The sequence below is a fragment of the Xyrauchen texanus genome, chromosome 26 (assembly GCF_025860055.1).
Source record: "Xyrauchen texanus isolate HMW12.3.18 chromosome 26, RBS_HiC_50CHRs, whole genome shotgun sequence".
Classification (NCBI taxonomy): Eukaryota; Metazoa; Chordata; class Actinopteri; order Cypriniformes; family Catostomidae; genus Xyrauchen; species Xyrauchen texanus.
In genome coordinates this window covers 16,952,777-16,979,798 of record NC_068301.1, presented here as the reverse complement: position 1 = coordinate 16,979,798, position 27,022 = coordinate 16,952,777, and the positions used below count along the sequence as shown (strand labels likewise).

General features: G+C 35.7%; 1 protein-coding gene across 1 annotated transcript; it reads left to right on the top strand.

Annotated features, from left to right (window-relative positions):
* Positions 1 to 1,967: 1,967 nt before the first annotated feature.
* LOC127619728 (cAMP-regulated phosphoprotein 21-like) lies at positions 1,968 to 26,408 on the top strand. The gene is made up of 21 exons (XM_052092688.1): positions 1,968 to 2,087; positions 2,511 to 4,124; positions 6,357 to 6,686; positions 7,030 to 7,074; positions 7,827 to 7,895; positions 9,354 to 9,471; positions 11,457 to 11,535; positions 11,618 to 11,677; positions 11,768 to 11,905; positions 11,983 to 12,082; positions 12,204 to 12,305; positions 12,390 to 12,427; positions 14,399 to 14,455; positions 14,579 to 14,739; positions 16,423 to 16,533; positions 17,694 to 17,845; positions 18,143 to 18,223; positions 20,901 to 21,134; positions 21,212 to 21,290; positions 25,828 to 25,943; positions 26,045 to 26,408. The coding sequence occupies exons 3-21, from the start codon at positions 6,552 to 6,554 to the stop codon at positions 26,258 to 26,260; spliced, it is 2,091 nt and encodes a 696-aa protein (XP_051948648.1). The 5' UTR covers positions 1,968 to 2,087; positions 2,511 to 4,124; positions 6,357 to 6,551; the 3' UTR covers positions 26,261 to 26,408.
* The last annotated feature ends 614 nt before the right edge of the window (positions 26,409 to 27,022 follow it).

The following is a 27,022-nucleotide window of genomic DNA, read 5'->3' as shown; positions in this document are numbered from 1 at the left end:
CCTACACAAAATAAATACATTGCCAAGGCACATCAAACGAGTCACTGGGGTAAAAAGGGAGAAATGTTGTTATATTGCATTGCTTAAGCTTCTTTATAAGCACAATGGCAATTAATACTATTGAAAGAGAATTGATATAAAACAGCTAATTTTCCCATAATTCACCCAAAACTGAAAAAGATTCTCTGAAATAGCAAAGCGATACATGGCAGAAAGAGCAATGTGCAGTTGTAAAGTGAAGTTGTGGTATAATCAGCCACACATGTGTGTCTATGAGTGTTACATAATCTCTTCATCTAACAGGTGCTCATTGCAGTTTATGGTGGCTTCTCTTTGTATGCTGATGCACAAAAACACAGTGTGTTTGTATCTGTAGAGTCTGTTGAGACTATTAAACTGCCTTTTTATCGGTAGGGTACAATGGCTCTGAAAAGCACATCTTAAGGAAAATGTGCTTCTTCTGATCGCAAAGTGTATAGAGATTGAATTTTTATTCAATATTTAACAAGTCGATTTGCTCCACTAAAGAAAAACAATGTGTTTTATGGGGACCTTTAGCCCCTGCAACAGGGGGGCTTTTTACCCCAAATACTATCCTTTCACTTATTAGAGTTATTAAAAAAAAAAAAAAAAAAACGAATAAAACATTACAAATAAGTCTTTTGTCTCAAAATGAATGTGATCATTAGCTACATAAATTTGCAACATTTCAAAATATTAAATGTTAGATCAAATTACCTAAAAATCAAAACTTTAGACTTCTTGCACATGATGATCTCATGAATCAGGAATATTTTGCAGTGTATAGTGACAAACAGGTGTTTAGGAAAGCAAGGGTGTAGGCAGGAAATTACTTTTGGGTGGGCCTCAATTGTTGCTCTCCAAATTTTCCTAATCAACAGAAAGGCAGCACATTCAAACAGTTCTTTCACATTTTCAGAAAAAAAAAAAAATTATTGGCTACACCGCTGTAGGAAAGTAATGTGGTAGTTTATGTTGCTGTTTAGTGTTTTGGGAGAAAATAAAATAATATTTTATCTTATTAGATTATATAGGTTTATACTTCAATGCTATTAAATTAATAACCTATCCTAAAAAAAATCATAAATAAATATACCATGGTAGGTTCTTTTTTTTCTTTAAAGCACCGTATTTCAATTATTTTGAATACAATAAAACTGTAGAAAACTTGGTATTAGCCAGCACTTTTAATGACAGGAATGTTCTTTTAAAATTAAAAATGATCTTTACTTACCCTCATCCAATGCATGTGAATGGTGAGCAGAAAGTCACATAAAAGCAGCAAAAACATTATATATATGACTCCAGTGGTTAAAATCCATGTCTTCAGAAGCGATATGATAGGTGTGGGCGAGAAACAGATCAATATTTAAATCCTTTTTTACAATTGAAATAATTATTTGTTTCTCACCCAAAGTGATTAAATTGCTTGGATTACTTTTATGCTGCCTTTATGTGATTTTTGGTGCTTGAAAGATCTGGTCACCATCCTCTTGCATTGTATGGACCTACAGAACTAAAATATTCTCCTACAAATCTTTGTTTGTGTTCAGCAGAAGAAAGAGAGTCATGATGGGATGGCATGATGAGGGTGAGAAAAAGATGAGAGAATTTTCATTTTGAGGTGAACTAGTCTATTCCTTTAAACTGTTTGAATATATTATTTAATTATGATTTTACATTTATAACAATACCTGTAGTAACGAATGGCATTTTTGCAGCAACTTTGGTTAACATTATACATTTTGTATGGGTTCTCTGTTTCATTTTCTTTGATCGATAGTTGCTGGTCGTGTAATTTCCTCTAATCCAGTTAACGTTCGAGGAGGCTGTCTAGGATTTTTGTTTAGTGTGTTTATTTTAGTGTGCGCGTGTAAGAAGAGGCTGAGCGCACGCGTGCTTGCGCGCGCATTTAATTGACTGTGATGAAAGCGGCTGGCGTTAACCTGCACGCGCTCTGCTGGCAGAAACAGAAGATGTTGAACAAGCTTACCGGGCGGCAAAACCGCTCATCTTAAACATTTATAACGATTTCGGTTACTTTATTCCGATAGAACAACATACAGGTAAGCAAAGTTGGTTACCTCGCTTATGCCTTTGCTCTTAATTAGAATGAATAATAGCAGACTAAGAAATTCAATGTGGTAAGTGAGCGCATTTTCTGTGCGGCTGTTGTGAGTTTTGCGCTTATATTGCGTGTAACCCCACGGTGGCCCTATTAATTTTATTTATTAAGCTAATTGACCAGATTTAGTCTGCGTGTATCTTTATATCATATCGCACATTAAGGACATATTCTGATTTATACGGATGTTGGCACTAATTTTCTTGACACCAAACTAGTGGAAGTTTGGTTGCAAATCACTTTATTTATTCTCTAACGCTTAATTTAACGCTATTTTAATAAGGACGCATCTGTAGTTTTATATAGTGTTAGATCGGCTCGTTTAACAACAGAGCTATAACGCGAGATTTGGTTTCCTTTTTAGAAACTACAGCTGCTCCTGCGCCGTCACCGTGTGCGTCAGTGACAGCAGCCTGAAGTCCCCAAACAGCCGCTCCAAATATAACCCGTGCCAGACTGAGATCGGAATGCGAGCTAGTGGTCGAAACCGAACACCATCTCGGCTGCTGCTACTCCTTCGTCCTGACAGACAGAATGAATCTTGAACACAGATCTTTGCGCTATGCTGCAGCGCGCGCGTCTGTGTGTGTGCGCGCGACTTTCCCCAAATGCTGTTTACGCATTAATGTCTGCCAAAATTACATTAGTCAGGGGCACTGACGTGCGCAGAACGGGGGCTACAGGGGCGCAAGCCCATTCCCTTTCGTTCTCAAATCTAAAGGTGCCCTTCACAAATGTGAAGATGCCCTTTTAAGAGGAGGTGCCTTTACAACAGCATAACATTTGTGGCATAATATTGATTAGCACAAAAAATAATTTTGACATGCCCATCCTTTCTTTAAAAACAAAAACAAAAGCAGACCACTTTCAGTGGAAGTGAATGGGGGCCAATCTGTAAACAATAAAATACTCACTGTTTCAAAAGTATAGCTACTGTACAAGAAATGAACAATATGTGTGTTAACATGAATTTAGTGTGATTAATCACTTACTAACCTTTTCTGTGTAAAGTTAAAGCAGATTGACATCTTTGTTGCCATGACGATGTAAAGTCAACAAACCCTAAAACCCAAAAAAAGACATTAAAACGACGATTTAAAGAACATCTCAGATCAAATAGTGCATTAGTTTCACCAGAAGAATTCATGTAAGTGCTTTTACAAAATTATAAGTTTCACATTTCTGTCTTTAAACCCTCTAAACGGTGGCCCCATTCACTTCCATTGTAAGTGCCTCACTGTAACTTCCATTTTTGATTTTTTAAAGGAGAGATGAGTAAAAATAATTTTTGTGCTAATCAAAATTCTGCTACAAATTCTGTCAATTGAGCTCAACTTGTATTGGACCCGGGATATTCCTTTAACAAAATAAAATTATAAATAAATAAATAATAATTTATAGAAAGAAAAATACAAAGAAATATATAGAAAGATTATTACACTGCTGAAGGTCAACTACATTTATTGTGATTAATTTGATGAATTTATTATGATGGGTTTGGCTATATATAAAACAGAAATTGTAAAATAATAATAATTACTATAACTGCATCTAGTCTTTGGCAGAAACTACAGTTACCAGGTTAAATTTGGTCACACTTTTACAATCTTTCATGGTACTGTGTATTTACATAAGTAATTACCAGGAAATATTAATGAGCTACATAAACTTATTGTATCAGCAGTTTTTGAGCTGCTCATACTTGCATATTGTTATATTGTTATCACTATAGTAATAGATATTAACGTGTAATATGTGTTACGCAAAAATAAAGTGTCATCGTTAATACTTGTAAAGGTGGGTCAAAGGCAGAAATAAAAGACCAATGTGCTGTTCCTTTGAGCTGGTTAGATGACATCTCTTTCACACCATTATTTTACAGCCACCTGTCAGCTAACCCAGATTAGACCTTGATCGTGATGCCAAGAGCGACTGTGGTGTCTGTGCGTGTGTAGGCGAGGGCTTAACGGTGGTGAAAGTAAGTCTGTGACTCAGCGGTCAGACATGAAGACAAGTTAAAACATGATGAGAGTGATGACATAAGGATGCTAGATACACTTTATCTAAACAGAGGTTGTGTGTGTGTGTGTGCGGGCGGCTTCAATTCAAGGAGTCATTCTGGGAAGAGAATTTACAACACCTGCCACTGCATTAAAACACACATTATACTCATGCACACAATGCTCACGCATACAAACTCATGTTTATGAACACTGCTGACTCATCGCACATACAAGCATAGGTACTTGATCCAAATCTTCAGCCGTTGCTGGACGGACTCGGACTGTAAACCACAAAGCCATGTAGCTGTGTTAATATTAGCACAATATTGGCTAGTCAGTTGATGGATTGATACAAAATAAAGATATCTCATTACTTTTGACACTGTTGAAGCATGATAGGGTTTAAACACACATATGAGCATTTTTGACACTGACATTATCAAAAGTGCAATGGATAAGTATTTTGTATGCAGAGAAGTATACACTATATATTGCTCAGAGTAATGGGTCCCTAAAATAAATAAGGTTGCACAAATAAAACTAGCAAAAAGGGTTAGATCAGGTAGAAATAGCTCCTTAAAGGGACAGTTCACACAAAAATGAAAATCTTCTCTCATTATTTACGTATGCCACCCAAGAAGTGTATGAGATTCTTTCTTCTGTAGAACACACACATTATATAGTATATTTCAGCTCTGCCGGTCCATACACCAGTAGTTAAATCTATATCTTCAGAAGTGATATGAAAGGTGTGGGCAAGAACCAGTTCTTTTTTACTATAAAACTCCACATTCACTGTCACTTACACATTCTTCTTCTTTTGCCGATTTTTTCATGTCTCCATCTACTGGGAAGGGAGGCGAATTTAAAGTAAAAAGGACATAAATATTGATCTGTTTCTCACCCACACCTATCATATCACTTCTGAAGACATTGATTTAACCACTGGAGTCTTATAGATTACTTTTATGTTGCCTTTACGTGCTTTATGGATCATCAAAGTTCTGGCCACCATTCACTTGCATTGTATGGACCTACAGAGCTGAAATATTCTTCTAAAAATATTTGTTTGTGTTCAGCAGAAGAAAAAAAGTCACACATCTGGGATGGCATGAGGGCGAGTAAAAGATGAGATCATTTAAATTTTTGGGTGAACTATTCCTTTAAGGTAACCCCTTTTTACAGTTTGTATGGTCCCCACTCAGCAAAATGTCTCGAGAGATTCACATGTAATATACATATATTTTTGGTGTAAGTACAAAGTAGGCTACACTGAACAAAACTTATTTTGTGGTGAAGTAAATATAGCAGAAAAGATGAAGTATTTCCTACAACAAATAATTTAGTTTCAGCTTGAACTTGAACATTTTAAGTAAATTCTAGATTTGTACTCAATTCAAGCATGTACAAATGAAAATGAAACCTTGTCATGTTATCCTCTAATTTGAGTCAATTTCACTAGTGAATAAAATAAGTACATTTTTCGTAATTTTTTGAAGCTGGGGTTCCCAGCATGCACCTGCTTGAATAATTAAATAGCTTAAATTTTTTCACTGTTCGCAAGTTTATTTACACCATTTTTATTATTAATTTTGTTGTTATGCTCGGTGACTTCTTGTTTAGTGAGGTCTGAGGTTCATTTTCCACTCAAAATCACTGTTAATGATTAAAAAAATCTGTTGATTGTTTCCATCATTGTGTTTCGTGCACTGTGTTTAGTTCTGTGAGCGCAGCTCTGGATCACATTAATGCCAACAGAAACGTGAGGCGATGTTGTCCAATAGATTACATAGCAAGAAATAAACTTCCCTATGGAAGGCTTCCATACAATATGTCATGTGGTACATGAATAAACGTAAGGAAATTTCAAAATTTGAAATGTTCATGTAAAATGTTACCTAGTTTAATTAAGTACCATGTACATTAGAATTGTAAGTAAAAGTAACTGTATTAACTAAAATGTTTAAGTTAAACATTTAAGTTGCACACTCACTTTAATCAATATTATGTCATGAAGTAGATTTTACTTGGAAAAACTTGTAAAATAAAAATCTTACTAGTAATGTTTTCAGTGTAGTTAATTACACTTTCTGTAAAGTGGGACCAAAAATGTTTTGCAGATTTGCTAAGAATATTTTTGCTCTGTTGTGTATTGAGTGAAACACCACAGCAAGAAATCTTTTTTTTTCTTCCCTTTATCGAATAAGAATCTGTCCAGCCATCTGTTCTGGCAAGAGAAGAGAAGAGAAGAGAAGAGAAGAGAAGAGAAGAGAAGAGAAGAGAAGAGAAGAGAAGAGAAGAGAAGAGAAGAGAAGAGAAGAGTGTGGAAAAAAGAGGAAGGAACATATCTTGGTACTAATTGGCTTGGATGGTCATGGGGCATATGGTGGCCTACAACTGATATGACTTTTGAATCTGCACATTTCAAGATGTCGGAAACAGGAGAATCTCAAAATCTTCAAGAATGCACTAAGAATGATGAGATGCCACTTCCATGTTGTACCATGGACACTGAGGACTGTCATAACAACAGCCAGGTAATTTCCACACCTTCCATGATCTTACTTCCATTTTACTCTCTTTTTAGCTTTCTTCCACCCTGTAAAAAAAAAAAAGTTAACCTAAAATAATTAGTATGTAGCAACATAAACTACTTTTATTAATGTCAATATACAGTATACTATATATATATTATTTTAACATCAGTGAGTTAACCTGTTTACAGTGGTAAAACTACAAAACTAAATTGTAAGGCTTAGATCATGTAGAAATGGTTCCTGTAGGTAACAAATTCTTCACATGTTTACAGAGCACTTCTTCCATCTCTTTTTTCTCTCATTTGATTTGTTTATTTTATTCTGTATGTTTTTTCCTGAGCAGCCAAACTCAGATGGTAAACATGGAGGACTTAAAAAGAATCTGAAGGTATGATTACATTGATTACATATATTTACCTTTCTTATTTGACTGCTGGAGAGTATGAACTTGCACCTTACCTACCATTTTGCCAGATATATGTTTGGTCAGATTGGAGGTCTATACAGTTGGATATTGCATGTTGAGTCATTTCCTCTCCTCGGTGGAGAAATGGCTTGTGCTGCTGCTTTCTTGTCACAAACAGTTATGTGGCTGAGTCAAAATGCCAGTAGTAAACATTGCATTCACTCCATTGAGAGTACAAAGTTACCCAACTCCAAAATATAAATCACATCAACAGCCTTTCAGACAGTCTGGGAGCAGGTCCAAATAGTTTAAAAATAGCATAGTTGCACTTTTTACTGTACTGTTGATCCAATGATCGCTGAATATAATCACTGAGGCATCAAGGTAAAATAGTCAAATGTAATCATACCAAAGTCAGATACCTTGTCTCTTTATTGCTCATGGTCATTTACATACCTATTTTTATACTGAAATAAAATTCGCCTTTTACGTACTTAGAAAGTAAAAATTACATAAATCACATAATATTTCTTAGTGAGTTAAATAACAGTTCAGGTCAGTAGCTGAATTTGAAAATATTGTGCATATTTACAGGGTTAAAATTTTTGGTCCTTAATATCATATGGTAGAAATACAAAATCCAGTAAAAATGTGCGCTGATAACACTTTTCCTCTGGGAAAAAAATTTACTCTACTGAATGATGAAATTGGGTGACTGAATGTATGTGTCACAGGTCAAAGGGAAATTAATGCGGAGTACAGCAGTATGTGACATCTCACTTCCCACTGAGGAGAACAGCAATGTAAGAATCTATCCATTTAATTCCATCCATTTTCTTTGTTTTCTATCTCTCTATAACCTAAATGCATGTTGTTGTTGATCATCTGGGGGGGGGTCTAAACGTATGTTGAGGTCACAAATATAATGATCCTCTTTGGTCCTTTAATATAGTAAAGGCGCTGAATGCAGTACATGACAAATTCTATGTATGCCTGTTTCAGTCATCTTTTCTTTCTTTTTTGTGCTGTCAAAGAAAAGATTAATATAATATGAATTTCTTTTCATCATTGATGTATCTGTAAAATGACAAGACTGAGTCAGCTGGCTAGCAAAAATAAAATACACAAAATTATTTACTGCCCTCAAGCTGTCCCCTCATTGAGTTTTTTCCCCAGTTGAATATCAACACAACAATTTCTTCAAGAATCCTAATGCAGCTCTTTTCCATACAAAAACAGTTCATATTCACCACTGCTGTCAAGGTCCAAAGAGAAAAAAGAAATCATATTAAAAATACCATAAAAGTAGTCCATACAAAAAAGAAAGCTTGGAATATAGTGCACTTGTCATATGGACTACTGATATGAAGTTTTTATACTGAACGTTAATAATGCTTTATAGTATTTGTACTTTATGAAGATTGACAGCTCCTGTTCATTATAAACTGTTCTTCTATGGAATAGAGCTGCTTAAAATCTATATTTACATGTTCCTAGAAAGAAATCCAGCATATAGGTTTTGAACAACATAAGAGTGTTTTTTTTTTTTGTTTTTGTTGGATGAACTACTTATCTGGTATTTTTATAATGATTTTATTGTTTTTTAATGAGTGAGTAAAAGTACATTTTCCATTTTTAGGTCAATTACTTAAACTGGTGGCTCATTTTTTGAGCACAAACCTGACAAGTCATACTCAAAATAAAATGATCTCTTTTCAAATTAGACTCTTAGGAGATGCTGCACAAATTTCAGAATTAATTAAAAATATAAAGAAAGAAATCTTAAATTGATTTTAAACTATTACCTAATAATATTTGCATTAAGAATATATGACACTGTCCTTGCCAAAACCTAAAAGCACAATGGAAGTCCCAGGTCTAGTTCTGATCTGGGAGATAATGCTCTACTTTGCGTGTGTGTGTGTTTTTTTTTAATTTTTTATAATTGTATTTAATTCTTTGACAATGTCAAGAGAATTTGCTGAAAAGCAACTTCAAAAGCCTGCCAGATTAACACATTCATTCAATTCCTTTACAATATACACACATGGGACTGGACTGGTCCCCCTCAAAATATATTGTGGTTATGGCCCTCACTGAAACCATCACAGACATTGAGGGTCTATTTAAAGAATTGGCTGACCGAAATGTGGTTTTCAGTGGTTAATTCTTAAATTATTTCATTTAGGCCCCACCGGCCCTGGTTATGTGGTATCTTTTACATCCTTGAATTGAATATATAGATTGTGATCTGTTTGTAGGAAAAAGACAGCAAGACAACTATATCTAGTAACCATGGAAACAGCCCTGAGTGTGATGAGGAGGAAGAGGGGAACAGCAAAGTGGGCACCACAACCAAAAAGCCAAGTTTATCTAAAGGTGATTAACCTCGCACATATGCACATGTGTGTATCATATACTGTATGCAACTTTGTGTCACAAGTAGAGGAGAGAATCAACAGAGACATAGTGATATGATATTTTATCAATACCCAGGTCAATATACAACAGTATTGCAATTATTTATGTTTTTTGGGTAGTTTTTCAAAACTGTGATATAATTTACTGACTTTTGGTTGAACATGATCACATGGGAAATCGAAATCTTGCTACCATATATTTTGGTACACTGACATTGATCCAAATCTGCCATCTTTGACATTTCCCCATCAGACATTTTTGCATCAATTCAAAAGTGTTTACCTTTTCCTGTGGCACTGCTGTTAGCATGTTGAGGGAGCAGCCTCAGAGAGATGGGTTCTGGTCCTGTGCAAGCCAGGAAGTAATCACCTAATAAATAATGAGTGCAATTTGGAGATTGCATTTTATAAATTGTAAATTGACAGTTAGGTAAGAGGGTTTGAGTAAGGGCGTATGGTTAATACAATATGCATTCCTTCTATCAAGAGATTATGGGAGAAAGATTTAAACTTGATATTGGAGGAGGGAGTGTGGGCTAGGAATCTAAAAAACATCAAGTCTGTATCTAGAGATGCAATGGTGCACCTTATGCAATTAAAAATTTTACATAGATTCTATTGGACCCCCTCTAGATTGTATAGGCTTGGTTTTAAAGACACACCCACCTGCTGGTGATGCCAATCAGAAGATGGGGACACAACCCATGTTTTTTGGTGGTGTGTTAAGATCCAAGAATTTTGGTTTAATGTTCAGAGTTTTATGTGTGATGTGTTGCGAACTCAAATTTCATTTTGCTCTGAATCTGTAGGCGATGGGGCGGTCATCAATATAGGGAACAAACATAAAATTATTGGATCGTAACCAATCATATGATTGCTAGACAAACTGTTTTCAGTGGATGGAAGTTGGCTGGTGCGCCCCCATTTCAGGAGTGGTGCTCAGAGATGGGGAGGGTGGCGGCTTTTTTGAAGAAGGGTCATCTAGAAGACTACGGAATTTGGACTTGTTTATGGGGAATTGTTTGGCGTTCTTGGAGGGCTCTCAGGGGAGGGGCAGTGGAGAGAGAATTGTTTTGTATTGTAAAGCAATCAATGAAAAGGAGGAGGCGAGAACCAGCTTGACAATATAAATAATAGTTTAATAATAAACTGAAACAAAAGACAAACACACACATATTACGGACATGTCCGTTAACGATCTCTCTCTCCCGAAGGATCCTCTGCAGTCAAGCTTTATCCCTCTCGAAGGCTTGATTAGCCTAATACGTGTGTAGGATCACGACCTGGCCTCGCCTTCCGCCCTGCCACATGTATATACTTATATGTGACCACAGGAATGTTTGTTGAAGGTCAGGTCGGTGGTGGGGTTGGGGATTGGGAGAGGTAATAGTGGGGATTAAGTGTTGATTCTATGTATATATGTTTTGCTTTTCTTTGTTTAAAGTATGAATAAATAAAAAATGTTAAATCACAAAAAAATAAACTATGCATTCCGGTTGACTGTATAACACCATTTACGGAAAAAAAACAACAACTCACTTTACAACTTGCTTTTGGCGCAACTCTGTGGACATTTCATCCAGAAAATTGTGCGTTCAAAAACACTTCCAGGTTCGGCCACTGGGGGCAGTGGCTCAGATTTCGGTAAGCACAGACCGATTTCAGCAGAAGAAATTTCGACCCGCTGTCACGAAATTCATCATTCTGTCCCCAAAAATATTCAGATACAATTTTTTTTATTATTATAGTTTGTGTGTATGTGTGTGTCCATTCAGTATTGTGAGGTAAAAGATTGCAATATTTTTAAATCCATATTTTGATAAATGTTTCTACCCACCCTTAAATGTAAGTGCACAAAATATGTTAACATATGATAAAAAAAAAATTTTTATTACATATTTCCAATTGTTTGCACAACCATGTATGTGTATTTGTGTCTTTTAGAGCCTAGTCTGGAGTACACAGACTCCACAGGTATTGATCTGGAGGAATTTCTAATGACGACTTTGAAGAGCAGTCCCAGGTGAGTTAAAGTTTTAAAAATTCCCTCTGCATTTATTCATTAATTCAGCTCCTTTCATTCATGCTGTTTTTGTGTTTTACAGGGACAGACTGATGCTCCTTAAACTCGAGCAGGATATGACTGACTTTATGACAGACAACAGGTAAGATAACATGTTTCACAGTCTAGAAACAGGCTTATTTTCTGTAATGAAATATAATGTATTTGTTTATTTTTCTCTGTCTCTCTGTAGCTCTTATAAGAAATTCTCTCAGATGTCATCATACCACAGGATGCTGGTTCACAGGGTCGCAGCTTATTTTGGTCTGGAACACAATGTGGATCACAGTGGAAAAGCTGTTATCATCAACAAAACCTGCAATTCTAGGATGTATGTCTGTCTTACAGTGAGTGAATGTGGATTTATGAAATAATAGATGTAGGTATAACAGTGTGTATGCTTTTCAGACCAGAACATCGGTTTGCTGAACATGTTCAAGAAGAGAAGATAGAGGAAAGAAGAATAATATTGAAGAGGAACATCAGTCAAGACAAAGAAGATGGTCAGGTATGGTTAAATACACACTTTGCTGACCATTGATATTGCAAAAGAGCAAAGAAAGGCTCTTCTTATAGCTCTGATCTTGGTGGTTGGTTAACTTGTGTCTGCACATCTGTTGTTGTTTTAGAGGCTCAGAGTTCCATTGCTCAAAGAACAGATGAGGAGCAAGTCAATAGAGGAGAGAGAGGAGGAGTACCATAGAGTCAGAGACAGCATATTCTCTCAGGATGTAAGAGAATAAAAATAGTAAATGCACACAGAGTAGTACATTAAAGCTTTGGGCTCTAAATTTTGTTATCTTTCCATTTTTCAGTCCTCTTGTGTTTCACAGAGTGTTTACATTGAGACCAGGTAAATATCTCATGATAATTAATATTTCAAAATGCTAAATGCATGTATAAAGTGTTTGAGTATCATCTATACAATATTTAGATACTAAAATGTAAACGTTCAATATATATACATTTCCTTCATATATTTTTCAATCACTTTCTTTCCAAAGTGACTTACAATAAAGTGCTACTGATATAGGTAGCAAAGAATACACAATGGGTGCTAAGTTAAGCCTCAGATACCGTGAAGAAGCACAAAACAATAATTCTAATTTAAAGAATATTTAATAATGTCACTTCTAAACTATATAGAAATCAAGGGTTACAGTACATGTATATACAGTGGTAACTGATGTGTTGTCATGACAGCAAGCACATTGCATTTAAGTGCAGATGTGGATTTGATTTAAATATGTGTGACTGATGTGAGTTCAATGTGAGATCTTGTTTAGGTACATTTTAAAGAGTTGTGTTTTGACGCTTTGTATGTGGCTGGAGAGTCATCTGTTCTGACAGTTACTGTGAGGTTGCCCTGTCCGCCATTGAGAAGGAAAGATTACGTATCTGCACTTACCCAAGTAGAATCCCTTCATGTGGAGAGAGACCAGAAGTTTGATCATAGTAGCTTTGATGATGGCTTGGGTATATTGTTTGATGAAGAATTGATAGTTGTAGGGATTAAAACTGTTGGCAGCATTAAGAAGTTGAACAGCAACTTAAAAGGCGTGGTTCATTCAAAAATCACAAAATTCTCTTATGATTTACTCACACTCATGCCATCCCAGATATTTATGACTTTTTTCTTTTGCAGAACACAAAGATTTTAAGGAAAAATATCTCTGTATAAAAGATAGTAAATGGTGACCAAAACTTTGAAGCTCCAAAAAGTACATAAAAGCAGCATTAAATAAATCCATATGACACCAGTGGTTAAATCCATATCTTCAGAAGCGATATGATAGGTGTGGGAGAGAAACAGATCAATAAATAAGTCCTTTTTACTATAAATATCCACTTTAACCAGCCCTCCTATGTGCGTTCACTAGAGGACCGAGTTTTTCTTCTGTTTTTATGCGATTTGCGTTCTTTGTGTGTATCGCCAAATACTTGGCAAGGAGGAGAAATAAAAAAAGGAGGGATTGTATAAAAAAGGAAAAGTATAAATAAATCATATTCACACAACAGCCCAATATGTGGCAATATGCACAAAGAATGTGTATCACCTCTTGTGAACGTGCATAAGAGAGTAGATGAAAGTGTAGATTAAATATTGATCTGTTAATTTCTCACCTACACCTACCATATCGCTTCTGAAGATATGGATTTAACCACTGGAATCATGTGGATTACTTTTATGCTGTCTTTATGTGATTTTTGGACCTTCAAAGTTCTGGCCACCATTCACTTGCATTGTATGGACCTACAGAGCTGAAATATCCTTCTAAAATGTTTTGTTTGTGTTTAGCAGAAGACAGAAAGTCATACACACCTGGGATTGAGTAAATGATGAGAAATTCTGAATTTTTGGGTGAACTATCCCTGTAAGATGTATTGCAGATTTTGCTAGGCTGGCAAGGAGCTAGTAGCCAATAAAATGTATAGATGCATTTGTATCAATATATTTATTAAACATAATAGGTTGCACCTGAATTGTTTTTTATGTTAAAATACTTTCGCCTACACCAGTTTAGTGACCAGAGACAATTATAGGTCAACCATTAGTAGGCTGATTTCCTGAAGAGTGTAATACTGTGGTGCTTTCAAAACAATGCTCTTTTTGTTTGAGCACTCTAAAATGTCAAATTCTGGCTGAACAACGGGTGTGGGTTTGGGGTGGGACTAAGTTTTTAGCTAGGAAGGCAAAAGAAAATATTGCAATAAAACTCAATTTGACTATGATTTGACAAGTTTGTGGCAGTGAAACCATGGCAGTTGCAAAATAATTGAAATTATTTTTAGTGGTGCCAAAAATTATCTTATCATTTTGCAGAGGCCTTGAAGATGGTGGTATTCTCAATGAGACCCAGAAAAGACGACAGCTATTTAGGTAAGAAATGCTACAGATTTCTGAACTGAAATTATGTAACTACTTAAACACTTTTCAGTCCAAAATGGTCTATTTATTCATTATAAATAAGCTTATTATACAGGTATGTGTCCTGTTCTGCAGGGGTAACTGGGGCAATTCTGGTCAGCTGTCCGGCAGCAGGCAGAGCAGCTTTGAGCTGGACTCTCATTGGAATGACCCTCAACCTTGGAGCAGCACAGATTCTGACAGTCCGACTTGGACCTCTAAATCTACACACAGCAGCTCCAAACTCTGCAAACCAGGTGCAAAAATAGCACTACCCACCATGATTAATTAACTAGATAAAGATAAAAAATGGCTATTTATATATGCAGTCAGTACATACACATACTGTTAGTGGTGGGCCGTGCATTTTAAGTCTAGGCCTTCAGTGTGATTCATGCCACAACACAGTTTCACAATGAATAAGACTTTGGGCATCATGCATGATGTTGCAGCTAACTAGAAATACCAATTTAAAAACACGTCCACACATGAGAGCCAGAACATGAAATGACACTTAATGATAAAGCAAGCCTAATTTTAACTGCAGCATGACTGTTTTCAAAAATGAACGTCTCCCAAACAAGGAGGTCTATAATACCTGGAAAAATCTATTTAACAATATTTGTGATTTAAATGTTGCTTGCAATAAATTTCGTTTGGTAAGAGTACACAATTATGCTGCATTCCATTCAAGTTGGATGAGGATATTCCTACTTGAAATCTCCAACCATAAATGCATTCCATTCCCCGCTCCCGTTAGATTAGCAGGGGTTTGACTTTCATTAGAGATGTCTCCTAGCAACCCAACTGATAAACAATACTGCAGCGCTAGTATTTGTGCTTCAGGTTTACGATTATCAAAAGAGATTATAATGTTTTATACAGGTGTTTGTTAAACAAGCTTTAATATTGTGTAATGTGGAAACAAACTCATTTATCGATATTACTTAATAAAGTGAATGATTATCACTTACTTTCTCCCTGAGTGTCGACATGTTTGTGTGACATCATGCCCCTGCATCTCAGAAAAATTGGAGTTGAGAATTTCTGCATGAGCCTGCAAGTTATAATTCGGACTTAAAGATGCATTTCATTGCACTTCTCCTAGAAGGATGTTGTAAAATCTGACTATCAGAGTTGAATGGAACACAGCTCTACTTTTCAAAACATGATCCAACACTGAATGCTCAAGCAGCCTAATTTACACTTAGAAAACTCCTGATGTTGCTATAACAATGCAAAAAGCACTTACCAATTTACTGGAAGTGAAAATCAGCCCTCCCTTCATGTTTAATAAATTAAGTAATCAAACGGCCATGACAGGCACATCATGTTTTTAAATCCATAAGGATCTCTTTCTCAATGGTAATACAAGCAGTGATGACAGCCGACTTGTCAGACAGCTTGATCTTATGCTCTTCGCTTTCAAATTATGTACATCACTTAAAGCATGTCACTCAAGGCCAGCTAGAAGGCCTCGACCGGGACATATTCTAAAGATCACACCCACCAAGAACAAATAAATCAATCTGATTGGCTGAAGAAACTGACAATATGACTTCAGTTGCTCATTCATTTGCACTGTTGAGGGATTCTGTGGAAATTCTGAAAGCTTGATGGGGTGGAGCTAAGACTCACGTGCTGCTTCGGCAAAGCAGCATGCGATTTGTGAAACAGTTGTCACTCTTTGCTTGTAAGCATCAAGGAATAAATTAACTGGATAAACTTTTAGTTTTTCTCTATTTGTTTGTAGATTAATTAAGAGTGAAATGCGGTTAAAAATACATTAGGCAAAAAGATGATTGAGAATGAAAGGATGAAAAATATTTATTTATTTGGCATGTTAGGCCAGCAGAGAAGGCTTTCCTGGCCCTGAGAATTTGCCACTGCATTCTGTTCATGTCTTATCTGCCACCCTCTCTATCTGACCTTTCAAATAGTGTCCGAGTCAGCTCTGTCCTACGCTCCACCCAATAACAGCCCAGCTTACATCTTTGTGCCTGCAGAGTCATCGATACCTCCTGGGAGTATCTTATTGAACCCACATACAGGTATACACTCACTTGCATACTCCCAATACAACCGAACCAGTGTTTCCCACAGGATTTTGTGAGACTGTGGTGGGTGGACCTCTGACCATCTAAGGGTGTCCGCAGGCATCCACTCCCATAAGAAAATGTTGTACATTTTAAAGTTAAATGCATCAATCTGGTGCACTTTGAGAGCAAAATTAAGAGCTTAGATCTATGAAAAACATTGTGCTCTTGTAAACAATTCTGTGCTTTAGTAGTAATTTAATCATTAACACATTGCTTGTATAGATATGAATGTGATGACACGGTAAAAAAGTCACACCCACAAAGCATGGTAAAGGAGACGGAGTTAAAACAGTAGCATTTCTTCAGCTTGATTAGTAAATATTAAGATATGTCAGTTGACATAAGCGAGGAGACTGACAGCTAATGTCGTTTGTTAACATTAACTTTACCTAACATGGCTAACGTTAGAGTAACATTAATTATCAATGATAACTTCTGCAATAACGTTATGTGCTTGCTGAAGTACATTGATAATCAGTCCCAATAGGATTTCGCTCCACTTTTTTTTACTTTTGCGATGCAAAATGGCTGATTTTGCTGTGGCTTTTCTCAGATTTTGCGATGCAAACTTACAAATAATCATTATATACCTCTGTAATTGTGTTAATTACATATAAATATTTTAGTGCATAATAACTGAATTTGCAGTTAGCAAGTATAAAAAAGAAAGATCTAATATAAAATAAATTACACCAAAATATTACACATTTAGGTGAAACCTGTAGATATTGAAAGACCCTGAATTATTTTTACATTCAAATTTTCTGCCTTACACAATGCAAGAAAATAAAAGCATTTGGATATGTTGCGACTGCAACAAGTTTTTCAAGCATTTGTTTTGTTGCTGTCAAACATAAAGGAAAGCAATGGGACTGACTGGGATTGAGAGATGCTTTGCCGAATCAATGGCGCAAAAAACAACCTTAGAGATCTTTTATGTTATTATGAGAAGTGTAAAATTATTTTCGGTTCTTTATGAAACTATGGTGGGCCACCACAATCTAGGAATTTAATGGGAAACACTGAGAACACACCTCAGCATCACAAATATTTTGTTATCAAACCGAGTAGACATTTCTGTCATCCATCTAAATATGGAAGTGTCCTTTTAGGCCAGCCATTTCTGAATCCTGATGGAACTCCAGCTGTTTACAACCCACCAGTCAGTCAGAAGCCAATCAGTAACCAACTTAACACGGTACAACATCAAGCCCCGCCCCCTCCACCTCAGCAGCAGCATGTAGCAAGCCATGGAGTCCCACAGGTAAGTGAAACATACAGCAGAGACAATATGTGGGACTGGGCACTAGAAGCAGCTGAATGTGTTGGTAGCACTATTTTATAGTGTGTATGCTATGGGTAGGTTTAGAAAGGAACCATAATCCCCATTCTGGGTTGCAGTATGTAGTATGCATACTGTGCACATTATAGAAATATATGTATGCATAGAATGTATATTGTGCAACCAGAGCACACTGTATTGTTACACAATGATTGATGCATTATAAAGAGAAAATACAGGTGAAGTGTTTTAACACTTGTCCTCTTATTTCTGGTTAAGGTGCAATACTCCTCAGTGACTTATCTTCCATCTCAGCAGTCAAACGTCTCTACCTCTCAGCAACACCCAATAGAACATACCGTAAGTGAGTTTTTAACCGTATCTGGTTTAGTGAAAAAATATTTTGTTTTGCCTTAACTGCACAAACTGAAGGTATAACCAAAGCCACTGGTGAAGTGTTTATGTAACTTGTGGATAAATCAGTCTGACCTCATGAAAATGATGTGACCGTGGCTACATTTATGCAAAATGACATTACGTGGTTCATTACACATATTGTGCCAGTTCTGAGGTGAAATGTCCAATGAGTGGCGCTAAAAGTGAGTTAAATCCCAGTTGAGTCCAAAACAGATGATTTGGGTTCAATACAAGTTAAGCTCAGTCCACAGCATTTGTGGCATTATGTTAAGTACCACAAAAATGTATTTAGTCTCGTCCCTCCTTTTCTTCAAAAAAAGCAACAATTGAGGTTACAGTGAGAAACATATAAGTGAATGGGGGGCCAATTTTGGAGGGTTTAAAGGCAGAAATGTGAAGCTTATAATTAGGGATGTCCCAATACCATTTTTTAAAAACTAGTACGAGTATCAATTCTTTTTTTAGTACTCGCCGATACAGAGTATGATAATTGTTTTAGTCCATATCAGCAGTTAATTTTATCTTAAAAAAATTGTTTAAATAAATACATTCATAAAAATGTAATACAATGAAAGTATAACAATTAATTTTCAAACTAATATTGTATTAATTTTATCAAATGAAGTGATTTTACACTGAACCTCACTGCACAATCCTAAACACAGCATTGGAGTTATTTTTGTGCTGCATAACAGAGCATCAAAGATGTGAGATATTGCTAAAATATAATACTGTTACTATTGATTTATTATTTTTATTAGAAGTAGTATAACAGTGAATATTACATAACTTTACAGTAGTGATCTACATTTTATTTTTTTTTTGTCTGAGCTTTTATTTTCAAGTGTTTCTGAGTTGTTAGACCAAGGAGCTCTGACGTAATGATGGTAGATTTCCAATCCGGAAAAGCTGGTGTTCTGAAATATTCATTTTCTAAAGTTTACGATTGCACTGGGCGGAGCATACATGAATATTCATGAGTTACCTGTTTTGTGTTAAAGTGACTGAAAATATTAGTGCATGCACAATCTATATACATTGTTGTAAAAAGATGAACAGTTAATCTTAACTTCGTTTGACGCTGAAACTTAATTACCTTTCCAAAAACATAGTTTAGATTAATTGTAATCCAAGCAAGCTCTAATATTTTCAGTGTTGCTTTACCACAAAACTCATGAATATTAAATATGCTCTGCCCAGTTCTATTATTTGTAATAATAGAATATTTCAGAACACCGGTCACTACAGGAATCACAGTCATTATTAAACCGCAAAAAGCTACTATTTAAATAAATATGTAGTCTGTAAATGCTAAAAAGTGAATTAGTGCTCTGCCTGCTGTCATCTGCTACAACCAGAGCATGCAATGCTCATAATAATGTTTTGAATGTATGAGCCAAGGATCTCTTAAAGGTATGAGCAGTTTGAGTCTCTGTGCCTGCAAAACACCTTCACAAGCAATTACATTTAAAATGGTGCATGTGAAAACTATGTATTTATCTAATTAAATCGCAGCTTTTGCTGTTAATTTATCTCACTAGGTCATGACGTTATTTTAATTTGTGCGCTGAATGTTTACAGAACAAGCATTTTTATGAGTACGAGTTCCAGAAAATGAGTGCGGTATCGGACCTGATGCTGATACCAGTGTCGGTATCGGGACATCCCTACATACAATTTTATACAAACACTTACATACTTAAAACTTGTGAATTATTTTTATTATATTTTATTATTACTTTTAAAGGTGTTTTTATGGTTTGTTGACATTACATCATCATGGCAACGAAATTGTAAAATCAGCTATAACTTTACACAGAAAAGGTTAATAACGATTTTATCACAATAAAATCAGGTTAATACACAGTCTTCAGGGGGTGTAGCAATGTTTTTGTTGGAAAGTAGCTGCTTCCTTCATGGTGTCTTGCCATGGACACCATGCCTGTTTAATGTTTTCTATATAGTAGACTCATGAACAGAGATGTTAATCAGTTCAAACAATTCCTTTAATTCTTTAGCTGTCCCTCTTGGGCTCTTTTTTACCTTATTGAGCATTTTTTACCTCATTGAGTGTGCCCTTTGAGTCATCTTGACTGGACGGCCAATTCTAGGGAGAGTAGCCACAGTAATAAATTGTCTTAATTTATAGATAATTTGTCTAACTGTGGACAGATGAATATCTAAGCTCTTTGAGAAAACGTACTTTTGAAAAAGTGAGTAATTTAACATTTACAAATTGGCCACATTGACTTCCATTGTAAGTGCCTCACTGTAACCCAGATTTTAGCTTTTTCTTTTTAAAGAAAAGGAGGGGCATGTCAAAATAAATTTTTGTGGTAATCAATATTATGCCAAAAATGCTGTAGATTGAGCTTAACTTGTATTGAACCCTGAATATGCCTCTAAGGTTAATGCTCTATCGAGTTTTAAATTAAGAAAACCTACCTACCCTAAACCTGAAACCTAAACCTAATCGATAGTGTTAAAAGAAAATGTGAAATTTGTACAAAAAGCCACATAAAAATCATAGTGAAAATGTAGGTATAGTAACGTGATTCTATGAGACCATATGGTTACAGAAGTCATTAAAAGCATGTTGAAAACTATTTTTGGTTCTCAGAGGGAAGATCTCACCTCCAAGTCTGGTCACATGACCTTGAGCCCCCAATCATCGGGGGATCTTCCTGATATGCCCTCTTATTACTTCCAAGGTGCTCCGCCAACACACAGCTATGCCCCACCTCACCATAGCTACGCTCCCTCTCACCATTCAGATAGTTACGTGAATCCTGGAATGACACTGGCTTCTCCCACAGCCCCTCCCCCTCATACCCATAATCAGCAGAGTAATCAGGTACATAAATTAGTAATGAAGAGATACTTGTAATGTCATATGTCTAATTATGAGTTAACACTATTCTCCTCTCTTAGGTTTCAGTGTACAGTTACCCTGTTCAGTGTTCTGGTGCATCCCAACAATATGGAGCAGCCAGTTATAGCACACAAACAGGTACATTAAAGCACCTCTGAGTGCCTTATGCCTTAGTCTTACAGTAGTAGGGGATGGGGCCGTTACACTGTAAGAGATTGTGTCACTGGTCTCACAGTGAACCGGTCTCTTTTCCTGCTATTCACCTCAGCCCTCATATGATACAGCTTTCTGTGTTGTGTGTACACATAAATGTAAACCAGGGGTCATCAATGTGTCCGTACTCATGTGTGGAAAACATATTAGAATTGAGAGAATAAATATATGTGTAGGTAAAAGTATATAGTGGAGACCGGGGCTAGTTGTCACACTTTTTACTCCAGTAAATATTTCTCAGAGTAGATTTATTTTTTGAAAGTCAGTTTCTACAAAGCCACATACTTTGAAGTCTTGGCTACAAAAAAGCTGAATGAAAAGCTGTGTGCATTTTCCATTCCCCTTTTTGATTTGTAACTAGCCCCTAATAAACATAAATTAAAAAAAATTAAACCAAACACTTTCCCTAAAACTTATGATTACAATATGATATTCTCAATGTTTTATTATTCTCAGTGTGTTAAAGCACAGTGAATATTGGATATTTTGAGGAAAATGAGCCTATAGTCCACTTATGTGGTGATTGTGTGCAGGGGTGTAAAGTAACGAATTACAAATACTCACGTTAATGTAATTAACTACTTTTTCCAAAGAATTTTACTTTATGTAGTTAAAAATTTGCATACTTTTACTTGAGTACATTTTAAGTGCTGAAACTACTTTTAGTGTGCTATTTTCCCAACGTCTGTGTTCGCTACGTCCCTGTCCTGATTAAATTTTTATCTATCAACATGATTGGCTAGAGAGAGTCTAGTGACCCATCAATTCAAATCAGGTGAAAACAACTTGAACGTCAGCTGTAGATCAACGCCAACTGTGGAGAATGCCTCAAGCATAGTTTACAGCTGAACATCACAGCAGCACCTGAAATGGCTTTGCGCCGTGAAAAAGGCCAATTGCTTGATCGTGTCATGCGAGTTTAACTTGCTCAAGCCAAATATCAGCATTAATCCTGCCTCTAATTTTAAGAAACATATCAAGGTAAATTTAATATTTCTGCTTACTAGATTCTGTGTGTCTATAACGTAGCCTGTAATTAAACTATCACTGAGATTATTGGGCTGCTGTGAGAGATTAATGCAATGTTATCAATAGGGCTGGGCAATAAAATTATCTAGATGTTTATCTGAAAAAAGTGAGATGTCCTCAATCAAAATTTTGAGTAGTTTTCTATATTTAGTCTATATTATACATCTAGAACAGGGGTGTTCATTACATCAGTCGTGATAGCAAGAGCACCACTGGTTGTTTGATCTAGATGAAATATAAAAGATTGACTTTTTATTTCCTGATGTCTGTAGCTGCGTACTCTTTGATTGACAGGTGGCTAATGTTTGAGCGCTAATGCGGGTACACGCCTAAATGGTCAAATACACTTTATAATTCTGCCAATGCCTGTCTTGGTGAGGATTTAATGTAAACACAGTCGGTTATGTCTAAAGTGAATTTAAACAGTGGGACAAAAAGCGTATTTGCATCAAAATGTTGGACTTGAACTACATGTAACCAAATTGAGCACTGTCTAGTAGTCTATGACATATAAAGGCTATTAATCAAACAACATAAGGAAATGAGAAAATCACTCACTATGTTTGGCTGAATAACCAGAGTAGCTTTAAAAGTATTAATGTAATAGAATAAAACAGTGACATTTTTAATAATAATATATTTTTTTAAATATTGTTTGTTTTTTAATAATACTGACCACAGATGTAGAGATTGTGTTAATGATTAAATTACCAGGAAAGTTTATAATTTATAATTATCCTTAGCCTTTATAGAAAAGATAGAAATGTATCAACATTTGCAGAGGAATACTTCAGCAGAACAATCCACCAGTCACAAACTTCAGAAAATTGTGCATCATATCACGTGATATGAAGTAGATGGTGCGCCCCTAGTGAGTTGATGCCTACGCAGACTGCGTAGTCTGTTTATAGGGAGTGGCGGTACTGAATGTAAAAAGAAACCAACATTTTGATGCTCCAAAAAGCAAATAAAAGTAATACATACAACTCCAGTGGTTTAATCCATGACTTGATGTGATAGGTGTGTGAGAAACAGATCAATATTTAAGTCCATTTTTGCTAGAAACTCTTCTCTCTGCCCTGTATGTGGTGATATGCATGAAGAATGTGAATCACTAAAAACACAAGGAGAAAGTGAAAGTTAAAGTGGAGATTGACTGAGCAGGAGGAGAATTAATAGTAAAAAAAGGAATTCAATATTGATCTGTTTCTCACCACATCTATCATATCTCTTCCGAAGACATTGACTATTGGAGGCACATGGATTAGATAAATTTTATGCTGATTTATATGATTTGTGGAGCTTCAACATTTTAGCACCGATTCACTTTCATTGTATGGACCAAAAGAGCTGAGATATTCTTCTAAAAATCTTAATTTGTGTTCTGCAGAAGAAAGTCATACACATCCAGGATGGCATGAGGGTGAGTAAGACAGACAGAGCGTTTTTTAGAGCAGGCATGGGAAAAGTTGTTTGGTATGTATATAAAGGAATAATTCACCCAAAAATGTGAATAATCATGTTGAGATTATTCAAATTTGTGGGTGAATTATTCCTTTTTAATGTACCAAACAACTTTTCCCATGTCTGCTCTACCTCCTCTATTGTGCAGGACATGATGTGCCTAGTGATCCTGCTTATTTAGCATTTTTTTGCATTCCTTGCATTGTTTGAACATGTTTTATGCACAAAAAATGCTCTGTTGGCATTAAGGGAAATTTAGACCCTACACATAAACTGATTTTAATATAATTGTTTCATATATTACGATTTAAAATGGTGATCAGTGTATTGAAAATAACTTTTTAATCTTTTCATTTCTGTTATCATGTCTCCCTTTTATTTTTTGGAATCAGATTCATGTAGTATTTATCATAGATAAGTGATGTATTTTAAAGGTTGGCATACAGTGTTCATTATAATGGGTCATAGGTTTTGCAACTCTGTACTCAATGCTCACTACTCATGAGTTTTTTAAATGAGCTACTCTTTTACTCTTACTTGAGTAGTTTTTAGGACAACTACTTTTAGTCTACTCACACTAAATGTTTTGGGAAGTAACAGTACTTCTACTTGAGTATGATTTTTCCTTACTCTTTCCACCACTGATTGTGTGTAACAGTGTTCTGTTTTGCGAACAATTGATACATTTTTTTAAATGGCTTAACAGATGAAACTAGAGACTCTACTCTTTTGACTCAGATAGTTTTTAATGAAAAAAACTTAATGAGGTTTCTTACCAGATGTAGTTATGTTGCTGTTTCTTCCAAAGCCAAACTCAGCTGAGATCGGCACCATGTTGTTTTGTCACATGACTCTGTGCGTTGAATCTGTAACCCTTTCATGACAGCCTAGATTCTCCTGAACTGAGATCTGTTGGTTTAAATTCAATTATGCATAGCCTATAGCGAAGCCAAAACGTAATATCCACGCATGTGGGTTAAACCTTTCAGTAAAAATCTTCATAATTTAGGCTAGTTGATCCTTGCCAGTTTGTTTACCCAACAGCTATAACAAAACTTATTCTAATTTAAGAGGGTTTTGAACTAGTTGTTTCAAACCAACATACAAATCCTCTGCTATCACAAACACACATTTAGAAAATGTTACAAATCTTACTGTTACTGAGATACTGTATAGCCTTTGTAATAAATTCTCCTTTTGACAACTAGCTTTGGTCTCCCCTAAATGTCTAATTATAAAGCCTGATAAAGTACTTTTGTCTGAAAATTCACATTTATTGTTATCTGAGAGAGAATTTTAAGGTTATTAAAATATAAGTGTGCATTCTCAGGGTTCAGAGGTCAAGCTCTAATCAAACTAGACATTTATTTCCAGTTAGCTGATTTAGCTAGCTAATTAGCAACAAAACCCCAAGTTTAATCCATTGTAGGAGAAGAAAACATTTGTTTTTGTGAGAGATGATGGGTTAATGTTAAATATTGAGGAATCGTGCAAGAAAAGAGAAAAAACAGATGGTATGTCTTGTCCAAAAGGAGCAGTTTGATAAAAACCAAAAGATGCAAGAACAGGTTATGTCAAGATGATGTTTAGTCTCATCAGTACAGAGAAACATGAAAATGAACATACATATGTAAGCATTTGAACTTACCAAAGCAAAAAGCATTTACTGTAGGCAATACTTCATTTTATTTTATTTATATATTTATAAATGTTTTTGTGATAACACACTTTTAGTTTAAAGTTTCGTTCTGGTAATATTGATATCCATTTGTTAAGTGAACATGATAAAAATAGGAGATGAACCTTATATAAACATTTATATGTTTTGATTGCAGTGAGCTTTGTGTCGGTTATCATTTTGAGTTTACAATTCATAAAGATTATGTAGTGCATGTAGAGTATATAGTGATCTTACAATAAAATATTACAGTAAAATCTCACACATAGTTATCAACATCTCACTCAACAGGATACCCAGCTGTCATATCTAACCAACAAGTTTCTCCAGGCATGATGGGAAGTCCGATTCTACCCCAAACACAGCAAGGCATTATGGGATCTTATCCATCTGTACCCTCCTATCAGGTATAGATGCAAATAAACAAATACTTCAACATGCAAATATCAGTAAAATTAAGTGACTGATATGTATTAATTAATATATGTGCATCCTCTCTTCCCATAAGGTACTACAACAACAACAACAACAACAGTCTTTTCCATCTGCAATGCTGGGGCAAGGTGGGCAGATGCAGTGTTTTGTGCCCCCTGCCGGAGTTCAAGTGTACTGCAACTCCATGCCCCCTTCTCCCCCTCCACCACTCAGTATGCTGGGAGTCTCCTTCCAGTCAAGTGGCTGCAAAAACAGCTGTAATATTAATCAGAACCAGTTCTGGAACTAAAATAAACTATTCGCACCTACAGCTCAGCTGTGAAAGCCAAACAGACCCAGTGTAAAAACAAGCTCCTATGCATTCAGTATTTACTGTATAGCTACAACCCCAATTCTGAAAAAGTTTGGAACGTATGAAAAATGCTAATAAAAACAAAAAGGAGTGATTTGTAAATTATATTCACCCTTTACTATATTGAAACCACTACAACAACACATTATATGATGTTTCACCTTGTACATTTTAATGGTTTGCAGTAATTTCAAATCAGATGATTGCAACCTGCTCCAAAAAAAAGTTGAGACAGGGGTAGTTTAAGGCTAATAAAAATTTGACGAGTTGAAATAACAAGGCGATGTGAAACAGGTGAGGCAATTGTGTCATAGTATATAGGGAGCCTCCAAAATCAGCCTAGTTCTTCTAGAGCAAGGATTGTTCAAGACTTGTCAATTTGCCAACAGATGATTCAGCACTTTGAGAACAATGTTCCCCAAAGATAAATTGAAAGGATTTTGGGCATTTCACCCTCTACAGTGCACAATATAGTTAAAAGATTCAATGAATCTAGTCAAATCTTGGTGCGTAAAGGGCAAGACGAAAACCACTTCTGAACGCTTGTGACTCAGACATCACTGTCTTAAAAAACATCATTCATCTGTAATGGATATGATGAATAAGGGCTTGGGATAACTTTAGTAAACCTATGTTAGTCAACACCATTCGCTGCTGCATCCACCGATGCAAGTTACGACTTTACTATGCAAAGCAGAA

Excerpts from the sequence above, each read along its gene's own strand:
- LOC127619728 (XM_052092688.1), top strand. The coding sequence starts at position 6,552 with ATGACTTTTGAATCTGCACATTTCAAGATGTCGGAAACAGGAGAATCT. Across the intron at positions 12,428-14,398 it reads AGTGTTTACATTGAGACCAG|AGGCCTTGAAGATGGTGGTA; the intron begins GTAAATATCTCA and ends ATCATTTTGCAG. Across the intron at positions 21,135-21,211 it reads ATAATCAGCAGAGTAATCAG|GTTTCAGTGTACAGTTACCC; the intron begins GTACATAAATTA and ends CTCCTCTCTTAG.